We start from the raw sequence: 14654 nt of genomic DNA, 5'->3' as shown, positions 1-14654 counted from the left end.
TTATTATATATAAGTGTTGCCTGTTTTTGTATAACTAATAATTAATTCACAAATCCATTCTTGAGAACTCTGCACCATGTCCATTGAGAAAATCAGTGTTTTTAGCTGCTGGTCTACTGCTGTCTGATTTGTCAATTTTATGCTACTGATTGTGATTGTGCATTGATGTGTCAAATATTGACATGTAAATTTGTTGCCACCTGCTGTTCAAACTGTGTACCTACAGATGCTCAACTGCAATAAACGTGGAGTCACATGTGGAGCCTTTAAACAAATTAAATATTTAAAATAAGTTTACATATGACATATGAAAACATTATAGAATATAATTCATATGGAAATTACAGCACAAAACACATGAACTAAAAACATGTGAATTAATGTAAAAGTCACCTCCATCTTTCCTGGTCACTTCCACTGCAGACAGGAAGGAGGTCACATGGGATACATAGGTGCACCCACAAAAACAGACAATAGAGAAAAATTACAACTGAAAGTAAAAATATATTTTGTTAAATATACATATTAATACATAACCAAATAAAAAATGGTCCTCGTTACATAATGTACAGATAGAGCATTTACCAATGTTGAATTGAAAATTAATACTTTCCAAAAAATGGAAATATTAATGTTAAATTTTGTACAACTTTCTGAGAAAAAGTCAGAATTCTAACTTCTAACTAGAAGTCAGTTTTTTTCGAAATTTTTTCCAATCTTGTTCTGTAGAGATGGCCTAAGTCAGAACTCTGATTTACAAAAAAGTAAGAATCCTGTGAAAAAAATCTGAATTCTCAGAAAAAAACGTCATAAGTCAGAATTCAGCCTTTTTTTTGTTTTTGTTTATTTTAATCTCCCAATCTTTGCATCAAAAACATGTTTTTATGAGCTTATTGTAAAATAAATCTCATTCAACTTGGGTCTGCAACTTTAAGTCGAAGTTCCTCGTCATGTTTGGCCTTTCAGGCTTGCCGTAGTGTTGTGCAACACATTTAGCGCCAACTTCAACGCTGTATTTTAGTGTAAACCGGACGTTTACTGTAACGGCAAATACATGGCAAATAGACCCTTCTGTGGAAATAGCAACACCTTATTTGACGACACGGAGTTAGTGACTGTTACGGAGCAGCAGCGTGGACATGAGAGCGTTATATGAGCAGGTAAAGCGGACTGAACCTCCGTTGTTCTCCGGGTAAACAGGCGGCTCAACGCTAGCGAAGCCGCGTCCAGCTGCATACCAGATACAGGACAATGGTGAGCTAAACTAAAGTAGTTGTTTATTAATTAACATACATTTTACAGACTAGTGTTGTAACTACAGCTACATCTGTGCTTCCAGAGAAGGAGTCTGGCTCCCAGTCAGGTCGCTAAGCGGAAGCAGGGAGGTGACGATGAGGACGAAGAGTGGACATGTCAAACTGTGAGTGACTTAGCATCGTTAGCATCACTGCTAATCAGTCAACACAGTGGTGTCACAGCTCCTGTGTGCACAAATTTACATAAGCCAGCACTGAAATGAACACAGGAAGTATCATTTGCAATAAAAAGGCATTTAAATTAGATTTAAAAATCATCCGTAGTGGGTTATATGCTCCTTAAACTCAACATTAGTGACCTTTTTGACTCTCTTTGTGCAGTAATAAAGAGTTAAAAAGTCAGTATGCAATGATTAATCGATAATAAATCGATTACTAGTGTTCTTTTTGTCACTAAAACAAGTTGTTCTTGTTCTTGTCTGTTTTTTTAAAAACTGAATTAGAGCTCCAATTAAAGACCATTTTCATTATCGATTAATCTGTCGATTGTTTTCTCAATTAATAGAGTAATTGTTTGGTCCATAAAATGTCATAAAACAAGTAAAAAGTGTATTTTGATCCATTGAGTGTGATAAACACTGCCTCGGTTTTTTTTACAGTTATGGATAGAGGATTAAATAATATTTATTTAGGGCGTCAATTAACAGGACGTGATCATTTGCATCATCATCGACACAAGCAAACGTTTGTTTGTATAACAGGCAGCGATGCCTCTAAACACTAATGTATATCTGAATGTTGAAAAACTCTGACAGGAGAAAAAAAGGAAAGGGGACAAGGAGACGAGAGAGAACCACATTTCTCCGTACAGGAAGCCGCTGACGCAGCTCAACACCCGGCTCACATACACTGATGGTGACAAACATGTGAGAACTTTTTTAAATGTTGTATTTTAACTAAGCACTGGTTGTAGTGTGAGGTCACGCCTTGGCTGACATGTTTAAAATCCTCTCTACAGGAGGCGTTTATCCGAAGTATCCTCTCCAAGCCGTTTAAAATCCCGATTCCAAATTACACAGGTAACTCGTCTCTTTTTTAACGTGTTTAACAAGTACACAACAACCTGATGTCACACGAGGATTATTTCACTGCTGTGTCTCTGGTCCACAGGCTCACTGGGAATCAGAGCACTTGGCCTGAAGAGAGCGGGAGTAAGGAAAGCACTTCACGATCCCTTTGCAGAGGATGCTTTGGTTCTGCACGAGCCTCCGACTCTGACTGCTCATGACCTGATCAAAGCTGACAAGTGAGTCCTTAGCTCCACCCACACAGAAACGAGTACAGACGCCTGCATGTTGAACAGATAATCCTGCTCTCCTCACACACACAGAGCATCCACACTGCCCGCATGCCACGCGCCACATGTCAACACGTCCTGTTCCTGTTTCAAAGTAAAAGCACTGTATAAAAGGCTATTATTTTGAAGTGCCCATAGCCCCTCCTTCCTGCTGCTACGAGAAGTGAGGACAGCAGCGCTTGAAGAAGTTAGGAAAAAATAATAACAGCCACGTTAACATACTTTTTCTCCCTTCCTGTTGAGACTTTTTCTCTCTCCTGTTGAGAGTTTATTTACCTGAGAGATCAGAGATCTGAGATCTTTAAATTTAAAGGCAAATTTGATGTCCAATATAGCAAAAGCTGCTGCTGTAACGGACACTGATTCTTGTTTTCTCTTATTAATTAACCTCTGTTTTGTGTGGTTGTTTTCGTGAGCTGAGGGATTCCTACATACATGTACAGTCCATCGACTTATGTCATCAATGTCTTTCTTTGCAGAGAAAAACTACCAGTCCATGTGGTCGTGGATCCAGTTTTAGGAAAAGTGCTCAGACCCCATCAGAGAGAGGTAAAAAAAAAGAAGGAATTGTTATTACCCATAGAGATGTAGATGCTGTTAAGACCTGGTAGTTTTCTCTAAGTTAAAGTTACACTGTGTAACTTTTGCTGATTGTTGTTATTGTTCTGTCTCTGTTTGGTTTTCATGTGTGAAAAACAATGGAACATTATTTGTTTGCTATGTCAATCAATACTGTCAGACCTGACTGAGGGAGTGTTTGTGTGTATACTCCAGCAGTGTAGGGGCGGGTGGGGACAAGACCCAGTGCACTGACCAGGCTTTATAGAAGTAGTTTTTAAGTCAGTTCTGAAACGTTTTGTGGGCGCTTCTTTGTGTTGAGTACAGTGTTTCTGTCAGAGTTCTCAGGAAAGATGAATACATGAATAGAATCATTCATGTATTAAGTGTTTTATTTTTCCTCTGTGTCTGATTTCTTCAGGGGGTGAAGTTCCTGTGGGAGTGCGTGACGGGCAGACGCATCCCGGGCTCGTACGGCTGCATCATGGCCGATGAGATGGGCCTGGGGAAGACGTTGCAGTGCATCACGCTCATGTGGACGCTGCTGCGCCAGAGCCCTGACGCCAAGCCAGAGATCGACAAAGCCATTGTGGTCTCGCCTTCCAGTTTAGTCCGTAACTGGTACAACGAAGTGGGAAAGTGGTTGGGAGGGCGCGTCACACCGGTGGCCATCGATGGAGGCTCGAAGGATGACATCGACAGACAGCTAGGTAAAAAAAAAAATAATGTGACAATCCACTGCAGAGCTCATGGAGATCAGTGTTACCAGGGAGTTGAAGGGAAACCCTCATGACAGTAAATGTCATGAGGGTTTCTCTAAACTAATAACTTGTTCATTCCTGCATAAAAAGGATCAAATAACTTATTGTTCTTTCAAAGTAAAAGCATGTTTTAAAGAGAACATTTTGCAAAAAACTGACAAATGGAAAGGTTTGAGAATGCTGCACTAATATTACTCCCTTACTGTAAGTGCCTCTGTTATGAGCTGGTTTATATTATGGTCCACTATGATATCATCATAACTGACGATAATTTTCATAATCGATTTATCTGTCGATTATTTTCCCTATTAATCAAGTACTTGTTTGGTTTGTAAAATGTTAAAAATGTCTGTTTTTTGTCCACAAACCTAAATGAATCTGTTTTTAATGATTTTGTTTGTTATATGGAGCAAAGAAATGAGAAACATTCACATTTAAGAAGCTGGAAAATCACAAAGTTTGTTTGTTTGTGTTGTCAGTGTAGTACGTTATGTCATAGCCATGGGACAATATAAATTTATATTATATATAAAATATAAATTCCATGTCACCGTTTTTCTGAACTAAATGTTTGCAAGTCATTACATAATTGTACAAAACATGCTTTGTATTATTTATTTTTGTTTTTATTTATTTATTTATTCATTTATTTATTATTAAGTGTCTTTGTTTGACAACGCGATCAATCGATTACAAAATGAACTGTCTACTTTAACCATTTTTATAATAATTTTGCTTTTATTTTAATTACTAAAACTAAAATTTATCAGATTTTTCTGTTTTCTTTGCTCTGTATAAGAAAGAAATAATTACATCTCGATTCATATTGGTTTTTGGACACACTAAGACGCTTAAAACGTCATCATTTTGAGGTTTGGGGAACATTTTTTGTCATTTTATCGACCAAACATGTATGAAATGAATCATTATTTGAAGCCATCTGTGGTCTGTGAAAATCACACAAAAACCACTGGCATCACCTCTCCTCTCCTCTCCTCTTCTCTCCTCTTAGTGTTTTATTTTCTTTGTCAGTTCAGCACATGTGATCAACACACACTCAGGTGTCTGTGAAGCTCCAGTAATCAATAATGTTAAGAGCAGTTAATCACTGACGCTTATTAAGTCCCTGACAAAATGATGTGTATTATTGAGTGGAGGTTGGTCAGCCTGTGCTTTAACACCTGATCTGATTACAATAAGGTCACTGTCTACAAATCACAGCTGCCATTAGAATTCATGTCCACGCGTGTCTCCAGTGATCAGATGGCACTTCCTCACACTGTATGTTGAAATAAAGTACAGTGTTTTTATGACGCACACTCATAATCAGGGAGAAAAAAATTATTAGGCTGGCGTTGATTATTTATTAAATGAGTCACTAACTACTTCATTCACCTTCATGTTTCAGGTGTGGGAACCAACTATTTACATTTTCTCTGTTTTCTAACATTTTTACTGAACAGATTAATCAATAATGACAAATAATGGTAAATTGCAGCAACATGTTATGGGTGGAAACTGATAATATTTTTATATTTGGCCAAATGAGCTGTTTGGTCCATAGAATAGCAGAGAACATGTTGATCAGATGATGTTCTCATTTGTCTTGTCTAAGATTAATAAGTTTTAATGATTTCTTTCTTAAAATATTCACTTTAAGAAGCTGAAAAATCTGAGAACTTGGTGATAAAACTAGGATGCGATCATACTTTATTGTCGGAACATCACAGCAGCTTGTTTGCACAAACATACAGGACAGAAAAAAACAGAGACATTAAACATCACACACGCTTTGCTTTGAGGATGGATGGAGTCAGAGAGAGAGAGAGAGTGTAAGTTTTTGTTTTCTGTTATTTTTTTAGTGAACTTTATGTCTCAGTATGGGTTGAGAGTTCCCACCCCGATCCTCATCATCTCCTACGAGACGTTTCGACTGCACGCTGACGTTCTGCACAAGGGCAAAGTGGGGCTCGTCATCTGTGATGAGGTATGTTGACTCATCTGTTGCCTTTTAGACGCATGTTTTCAAATATGAACTGTGTTTGTGTGGGTGTGTGTGAAGGGCCATCGATTGAAGAACTCTGACAACCAGACATACCAGGCCTTAAACGCCATGAGTGCCCAGAGGAGAGTGTTGATATCAGGCACTCCCATCCAAAACGACCTGCTGGAATATTTCAGCCTGGTCCACTTTGTTAATGCTGGCATCCTCGGTAAGCAGCTACACACACTTACACACAGGAAACTACAAGGCTACATTTCCTTGAAATCCTTGAAAGTATCCTAATCCTTCAAGATGTGGAAAGTTTTAGAAAATTGCCCTAAATAAACACGGGTCATTGAAAGTGTCATTGAAATTTTCTGCGAGAAAGAAGTGAAGTTGTTATTTGGGTAAACGTCTCGCTTGTTTGTTTACGACGCCACCTGCTGTTTCACGCCCTGCATTGCTCGATGTACGTAGACGAGGCCTACGCAGGACTAACGGCGAGTCATAATTACGCTCTCCGACCGTCGACGTGAGATTCAGTGCAGAAAAAATGAGCGAGTAAAGTTAAAAGCAAGCGAGAACAAATGCTGCAAATCAATAAAAGTGGACGCCATCATGGACGAAGACAAAGATCTTACAAGTTGCCCTCCCGTCTTATTAAGCTGTGTCAGCACATTCTGTCCTTAAAGTTAAGGGAACGGGTCCTGGAAAGTCATTGAAAATTCTCTGAATTTGATGTTTCCTTGTGTACTTGATGACAGGCACGGCACAGGAGTTTAAGAAGCGATTTGAGCTTCCCATCCTGAAAGGTCGAGACGCTGCTGCCAGCGACAGAGACAGACAAGCGGGAGAGGAGAAGCTCAAGGAGCTGATCAGCATCGTCAACAGGTGAGTAATCGGTGGAGCCGATGAGTCGCCGTTTACCGGGTCTTTCGAGTTTACTTTTTCCTCTGAAGCGCTGAGCCTCTCGTTCCTCTGCAGGTGTTTGATCAGGAGAACGTCTGACATCTTGTCCAAGTATCTCCCGGTGAAGATCGAACAGGTCGTGTGTTGCAGGTGAGTCGCCTGGTTTTCTGATGCAGACAAGAGAAAATGTGAATATTTAAGAGGTTTTTAGTGTCACAAAAAATGACATTTTGAAAATTTATGCAGACCGAGACTCATTACAGGGGAAAATCCAAGCATATTCTTTGCACTCCTGTGTTCCACTTAAACCTTTTTTTTACAAAAACACCTGTCTCTCTGCAGACTGACTCCGCTGCAGACGGAGCTCTACAAACTGTTCCTGAAGCAGGCCAAACCTGTTGAGAGTTTGCAGCAGGGCAAGATCAGCGTCTCCTCGCTGTCCTCCATCACGTCGCTCAAGAAACTCTGCAACCGTAAGTACTTTGACCCAGTTTATAAAAATGGAACGTTCAGCCTGATTGGTTGTTAGTCGGGAAATTCTCGCTGGCTTCTTCTTCCATTACGTAAATAAATGTGATTCAGTTTTGACGAAAACTAAACTTTTAAAATCCATACAAACATGTTAGTCTGACTGAAATTGGCACTAAATTTCTCAGACTAATACAAATGTGTTTAAAGACGATGTCTGAAGATTAGTAGTTGTAGTTAGTAGTGAGTTTTTTCTTAAATGCCATTAGTGTTGTAATAATAATAATAATGATAATAAGCTTTATTTGCATAGCACCTTTCATACACAGAATTCAGCTCAAAGTGCTTTACATTTAGAACATGTAACACAACAATAATAATAATAATAATATATTTAATTTATATAGCACTTTTAAATCTCTCAAAGCGGTTTACAATTAAAACCAAAGAAAACGGAGTACACATATATGTGTGTGTGTGTGTGTATATATATATATATATATATATATATATACACACACACACACACACACATATACATATATGTGTGTGTATATATATGTATATGTGTATGTAAGTAAAAAAGGAGAATAAATAAATCAATTGAATTGTAGTAATGTGGAATTAACTGCTTAAGTCGTTAAAGAATACTAACCCTGCTCTGTGTGTTCCAGATCCAGCACTCATCCATGAAAAGTGTGTGCAGGGTGAGGAAGGGTTTGAAGGAGCGCTGGATCTGTTTCCACCCGGCTACAGCACCAAATCTGTGGAGCCTCAGCTCTCGGGTAAGAACCTGGACACTCGACAGCTCACTGCAGCCTCTGATGGGTGTTCTTCAGCTGAAATCCATCAGCAATGACTCATAGAGAACTGGGAAATAATCTATTGGGACGATATCAAAAACCCTGCCCAAAAAGGACACTCGTTTTTGCAGATTTATTTCAAACAGAAATCATTTTCCCTTGTTTTCCAGGAAAAATGCTGGTTCTCGATTACATCCTGGCAATGACGAGGTCGACGTCCAGTGACAAAGTGGTGCTGGGCTCCAACTACACACAAACACTGGACCTGTTTGAGAAGCTGTGCAGAAGTAGAAGGTAAATGTGCGACGGCTGCTGCCGCACTGATTTCTTTCTTACTGTGCAAACGTGAAAACCTATTGATACTGCTGCTGCACTTAGGGCCACTGCTTGTATTCCCTGATTAAAACCATGTGTTTTATACATAACGTATAAAATATAGATACGAGTACAGTACCGATATCTCTCGTATTTTCTTATCCAAATGACACCGACGTCTACAGACACTGCGCCCACACACTGGTGTGTTCTTTTAACAAAGATCGTTCAAGTGTGTCATGCATGACCACGGTTACCGTGGTAACCTGTATGTAGGGGCCAAATGCCTCCTACATACAGGTATTTTTTGGTGTGTATTCATTCTATATTTGATTTTAATAATGTTATTGCATTCCTACGTAACAGAGGAGTGCAGGCTTAATATGGGTGCTGTCACTTAAAGAGCTGCGTGTTTTGTCGTGCCTAAAGTGCCGGCGTGCAGCTGGGAAGGAGAGTTGGGCAGTGGATATATTTGGAAAGGTGGAGGCACACAGTTTTTGGGATCTTTGGATTCATTTTTTTCTCAACAAACATATGTTAGTGGATTTGTGCTGTAAATAGTTAAAAAAAAACGTTCCAAACGGAGCAACTTTGAAGACCGTTTTTACTGGACAACCTCATAAGACTTCCTCCTTTCTTGGTTTAATCAGTTTTATTGAGCTAGGTATTCCCTACACTGTATACAGATCAAAGGAAGGAGTGGGCACATTTCTCATCCAAACGCCTCCAAAATTGGAAAACAAATCAAACAAACACCAAAAATACACACAAAAAAGGCAGATATTGAATGGGTCCTGCAGTAGTTTGCGGTGTGAAGTTACAGCTGTTTACTATAAGGAACTACTGTGTTGTAAACGTGGTACTGCAATAACCACGGCAGCGCAAGGTGAATTATTTATTTATGTGATTGTGTCCATTTTCCAGATACCTCTATGTTCGACTGGATGGAACAATGTCCATCAAGAAAAGAGCCAAGATTGTGGAAAAATTCAACAGTCCATCAGTGAGAAACCTGACACCTTTTTTTTTGTTTGAATTTGTTTGATTCTCTGAGCTTTAACATCTGATCTGACTCGAGCCTCTGTTTCCCCAGAACCCTGAGTTCATTTTCATGCTCAGCAGTAAAGCCGGTGGATGTGGTCTGAATCTGATCGGCGCCAATCGCTTGGTGATGTTTGATCCCGACTGGAACCCGGCCAACGACGAGCAGGCGATGGCCCGGGTGTGGCGAGACGGCCAGAAGAAGACCTGCTACATCTACAGACTGCTCTCAGTCAGTTCCACATCTCTTTACTCTACTACTACTGCAGGAGTTCATCAAATAGATGCCGTGTTTACATGTGTGTCGTTTGTCTCTGTGTGCAGACGGGGACGATCGAGGAGAAGATCCTGCAAAGGCAGGCCCATAAGAAAGCTCTGAGCAGCTGCGTGGTGGACGAGGAGCAGGACGTGGAGCGCCACTTCTCTCTGGGCGAACTCCGAGAACTCTTTACACTCAACGAGGAGACGTCCAGCGACACGCACGACAAGTAAGGATAAGAAATTATTTATTATGTGTGGTGTTTCTGCTGCTGATTCCACTTAGGGCTGCCACAAACGATTGTCCCTCTTCGTCAGAAATTGAATCAGCCACAACGTGCTTCCTTTTCAGATGCTTGTGCATCGCCGTCTTACTGCCATGGAAGGCACGTTCTGCCCTGCAGATTTTGCATTGCACATTCTTCTCTTTTATTTTGGTAAAATGCTCCCAAACTCTCAAGCTCCGTTGCCGGCTAGCCATGATTCTGTTTGGGCAAAACTTTTCCGGTGACTTCACAGCTGACGTCAGTGCGTCAAGGACAGAAAGGCAGACAAGACAGCAGAAGGTGCAGCGGCAGTTTTGAGAGAAAAACAAAGCAGAAAAAAAGTAAACGATTACGTCAACGAATTTAATAGTTGATGTAATCGTGACTAGTCGACTAATCTTGGCAGCCCAAAATAAACATGTCCTGTACGTGGCATACATGTAAGTTCACTATTCAACAAGATATATAATTGTCTGTATTTTTCTATTGTTGAGTGTTGGTTTAATTCCGAAGGAGCAAATGTAACGCACCCAGTTTCCGCCCGATTTTCAAATGTTAAATATTACTCCTTTAATGCCTCAAATGCAGTTTTATTCTTGAATATTGACTGAATTCCTCCTTTCCGACTCTTAGCCTTCTCCGCTCTGAGGGACCATATTGGCTGGCGACATACTATCACAGTGATAGGAGCTTTGCAGAGCATCATCATCATCTGTGGCGTTCTGCTTCGGCCCATCATTATAAAACCCAGCGCGTCCCAAAAGACGGAGACTCAAGAGTTGTCGCCAAAGGAGCAGGACACACTCGGTGCACAGGAGAGCATAGAGGGCAAAAACCCAGAAGAACCCAAGACCATCATGGACTCACATGTGCAAAACACTACCTACAGTCTGGACAACGAGCTGACCAGAAGCTCTGTGAGCACCAGAGACTCTGGCGTCCAGTCTCTTAACGACACAGAGGATAAGACTTTACTGCAGAAACACGTGGAAAGCGGGGGCGCAGAGGTTAAGAGATCTGAAACAGGGGAGGAGAAAAAGAATGAAGGCGCAGAGGGACAGTGTGCGAAGGATGAGGCGAAGGTCTCTGCAAAGAAGCTTCTGGACTTCTCCATCCTCAGAGAGTGCAACTTCATCTTCTACTGCATGTTCGGGCTCTTCGCCACACTCGGCTTCTTCGCCCCTCAGCTCTACATCATTGAGCTGAGTGTGAGTCGAGGCGTGGGGCGGGACCGCGCCACCTACATGCTCTCCACCATGGCAGTGGCTGAGATCATGGGCCGCTTCTCCATCGGGTGGATCATGTCGCGTGACAAGCTCAGGAAGAGGAAGCTGCATGTTCTTCTGGTGTGTGTGATTGCAATGACTGCAGATCTGGTGGGATTTACTCTGGTCAGGGAGTTCTATGGACTGGCTGTGTGCTGCGCGCTGTACGGCTTCTTCATGGGGACGCTGGCGTGCACGCACATCCCCCTGCTGGCCGAGGACGATGTGGTCGGCATAGAGAGGATGTCTTCGGCTGCTGGTGTCTACGTGTTCATACATAGCTTTGCCGGCCTGGCTGGACCCCCACTTGGAGGTAAAAATACAAATTAACTTGAAACGGGTGTTTCCACTTTCCAACAGGATTTATCTTCTCAATTACCTCAGTCTCATCATCTCATCTTTTAAATCTAATCTTCTCAACTCCTCAGTCTCATCCCCTTCTCACCATCTCATCTCCTTAGTCTCATCCTCTCATCTCCTCAATCACCTCAGTCTTATCCTCTTCTCATCTCTTAAGTCTCATCCTCTCATCTCCTCAATCACCTCAGTCTCATCTCCTTAGTCTCATCCTCTCATCTCCTCAGTCTCGTCATCTCATCTCCTCAGCCTCATCTCCACCAATCTTCAGATCAGCGTGGCTTGAATTTCATCGTAAAATGCAAATTTTTTCCCTTAACTTTCAATTTAGTGTGAGTCAACTAAGTAAGTTTTTTTGTGTCATTTGCTTTTTGTGCCTTTAATGTGAGGCCTTTGGTTCTTTTACTTTTTCGTTTTGTCTTTCATGGATTTTAATGTTACAGAGCAGCCCATAATGCACTTAGGTCTTCTAAACTTTAACTTTGTAATGTTAAAAATGTGAAGTTTCTCTTAAAAAGGCCAACTGTCATATAACACTGAAAATGAATAACAACCAGACACAAGTGTTTGATTGAGTATTTACCTTGTGCTTGTCCTTCTCTTCGACCCGTAGGTGTGCTGGTGGATGTGACTCAAAACTACGGATCAGCCTTCTACTCGTGTGCGGCCGGCATGGCGCTGAGCGCCGTCTTCCTCGGTTTGGTCAAACCCGCCAAGAAAGGATTAATCTGTGGGAAGAGAAGCTCAAGAGACAACACGGGCGTTCTAAATCCACAGTGGGACGAGTCCAAGGAACAGAGTGGAGAACATCAACAGGACAAAGCTCCCAGTCCTCACAATTCTTCTCAAGCAGTGGCCAACTCCGACCACATGGACGCCACCGGCGATGAGGAGAAAATCATAAGTTAACTTAAGCTGATAATGAATGATAAGGGTTGTAAAAAGGTCAAAGCGTTCAGGTGTAAAATGACGTTTCAAAAGGAAACTGCTGCTGCCAAAGAGCCCCAGCGACACAAGACCAATGTTAAGCCGTTAAGCCTTTGAAGATCTGGTTTTATTGTGGTTATTCTTGAAGAAACAACAATGCCTTATATACCTGATTGTACCTCAGTGTTTTTAACAGTTACAAATTAGCTTTGATTCACTAAGCTTCTGATATGATCTTGTTTTAATGGACAGTGGTGACAAATATTAGTGGAATGTATGGAACGCGGACCTGTACTGTAATTTCTAAAGAGAAAAATGCATCAGTTTTTATATCTTACATGCTGGTGATTAATTTAAGCTTTTTATTTAAATCAAACAAAGGCCCACCGTTCATGGGAGACCTCATGTAGCAGGCAGTGAAGATATAAAAGAAAAAGAAATAAACATTTAATATTTTTTAGTTTCTTACAAGCAAATGAAGCATCAAAACAATGCGCACAAATTCTATGACACGTGTGTCATAGCTTAAATACATGAAGCTCAGGAATTATGTGATTAAGTGTTTATGGTTTATTAACTTTAAAAGGGAAATTACAGTGCTGGAGAAAAGCCTGAGAGAAACTGCTTGGAGGAAATAAGGTTTTCATTCCTTTTACCATTTATCATCCTCTCAGCTATGTCCCACAACCACATCTGGAGGTCCTGACCTTTCAACTGAGAACCATCAACTTAAACAATCGGATTTTCTTATGATGATTCAATACATGAGAGTCTATAAAAACTAGTTGCTAGTAGCCAACCAACACGTGTCCTATTACTTAAAAGATTCAGAATTTGGCTATTACTGTAGCAATTCCATATATTTTACATTTTTCATTTCACGCCTCAATGATGGAGACCTCCGTATTGTAAAATAATGAGGTGACTCACTGTTACACTGTATGATCCCTACATGCTTTTAAATCATGCGAGATGAAAACAATCTTGCGAGGTGTCATGACTGATGGAGCACAAATCAGATCTCATCACATTAACTAACAGCCCCTCATCCATAACCTTGGCCTCTTTTGTCTTCCCTCTGCCACCGTCAGCTCAGCCCTGATTCACCCCCCTGTCACAAGCAGCATCATAATCAATGCTCCCACACGCCGTTCCATCCGTCCATACGAGAGCTGCAGCTCAACGGGTCAGAGCTGCTCACCGTGGGTTCATCTATCACAGACCCGCGCGCGACAGGGTCCTCTGACAAACTAAGACTGAAGCCGCAGGTCTCGGGTCCTGTGTGCTCTGACAGGCAGGGAGGTGAGGTCAAAGGGCAGCACAATGTGACCACGCTCTGGTGTTAATTGGCATGACGGGGTGTAGGTGGCTCGTGGGAGGGTTGGAGATGGATTGAGAGAAGGGAGGCGATGTTCGCGGGGTAAAGATAAATGGACGAGAGAGAGAGTGCTGGGTCAATGTGTGGATGGAATATGGATGACAAGACGATTGAAATGAGAATTTCGACAGACCTTGGAAGAACTTGAAGGTGGGAGAGAGGTTTTGATGGAAATATTGTGCTTTCACACAAGCAAGAACCAGTACAGTTCCTGTTCAGGCTCTAGTTCCTTTTGTGACCTTGGTTCACACCAATTAAACAAAACCAAGGTTCCACCACCCAGAGCCAGAGCCATGCCAGTGTGAAAGACCGAAAGGTTTTTTGTTCTGTAGCCAGAGAAGACGAACCTTACACACACACACACACACACCCTTAAAACTCAGTTTCAGCTACACATGCTTTCTTAAGATCTTGGCACATCCTGTAAACTGCCTTTAAGACCATTGCAACTCTATCTATAAAAGCTATCACTGGCAGATCAGATGTAAGTGATGGAGTGTAAAATGATATCGGTTATACAGAACTTACTGGCAGCAGTACACATTATCCTAAGAGTCACTAATAAAACATAAGTCCTGGTAGCAGTGGCTGTAAAACTCCAATGGAAACCATTCACTTTGGCTGGTTAATTAGCATTAAGGGGGTTTTACAGAGCGGCAATAACACTTAGGTACAAGGCAACGTATTAGTCTCCATGGGAAATAGGAGGGTTATGTGTGATGTAATCATGCCAGATAGAGTGTGGTCAGTT

At 41.3% G+C, this 14654-nt stretch overlaps 2 protein-coding genes across 2 annotated transcripts; both read left to right on the top strand.

Annotated features, from left to right (window-relative positions):
- Positions 1 to 977: 977 nt before the first annotated feature.
- LOC122781275 (DNA repair and recombination protein RAD54-like) lies at positions 978 to 9977 on the top strand. The gene is made up of 17 exons (XM_044044900.1): positions 978 to 1254; positions 1340 to 1420; positions 2072 to 2182; positions 2275 to 2335; positions 2427 to 2562; positions 3093 to 3162; positions 3593 to 3881; positions 5795 to 5919; positions 5995 to 6145; positions 6681 to 6807; positions 6901 to 6975; positions 7168 to 7298; positions 7968 to 8078; positions 8267 to 8390; positions 9336 to 9414; positions 9505 to 9684; positions 9777 to 9977. Exons 1-17 carry the CDS (start codon positions 1252 to 1254, stop codon positions 9942 to 9944), a joined length of 2022 nt encoding a protein of 673 aa, XP_043900835.1. The 5' UTR covers positions 978 to 1251; the 3' UTR covers positions 9945 to 9977.
- Positions 9978 to 10587: 610 nt separating this feature from the next.
- Positions 10588 to 13086, top strand: LOC122781276 (monocarboxylate transporter 7-like; the record flags this gene model as incomplete). Its single annotated transcript, XM_044044901.1, has 2 exons — positions 10588 to 11554; positions 12212 to 13086. Coding segments are annotated over 2 exons (1263 nt in total), but the record flags the coding sequence as incomplete, so codon positions are not given.
- Between the last annotated feature and the right edge of the window lie 1568 nt (positions 13087 to 14654).

This window comes from Solea senegalensis, linkage group LG14 (assembly GCF_019176455.1).
Source record: "Solea senegalensis isolate Sse05_10M linkage group LG14, IFAPA_SoseM_1, whole genome shotgun sequence".
Taxonomy (NCBI): domain Eukaryota; kingdom Metazoa; phylum Chordata; class Actinopteri; order Pleuronectiformes; family Soleidae; genus Solea; species Solea senegalensis.
Note: the sequence above shows the minus strand (reverse complement) of the source record. Positions and strands in the feature narration are given on the sequence as shown.

Excerpts from the sequence above, each read along its gene's own strand:
- LOC122781275 (XM_044044900.1), top strand. Across the intron at positions 2,336-2,426 it reads CCCGATTCCAAATTACACAG|GCTCACTGGGAATCAGAGCA; the intron begins GTAACTCGTCTC and ends TCTGGTCCACAG. Across the intron at positions 3,163-3,592 it reads TCAGACCCCATCAGAGAGAG|GGGGTGAAGTTCCTGTGGGA; the intron begins GTAAAAAAAAAG and ends TGATTTCTTCAG.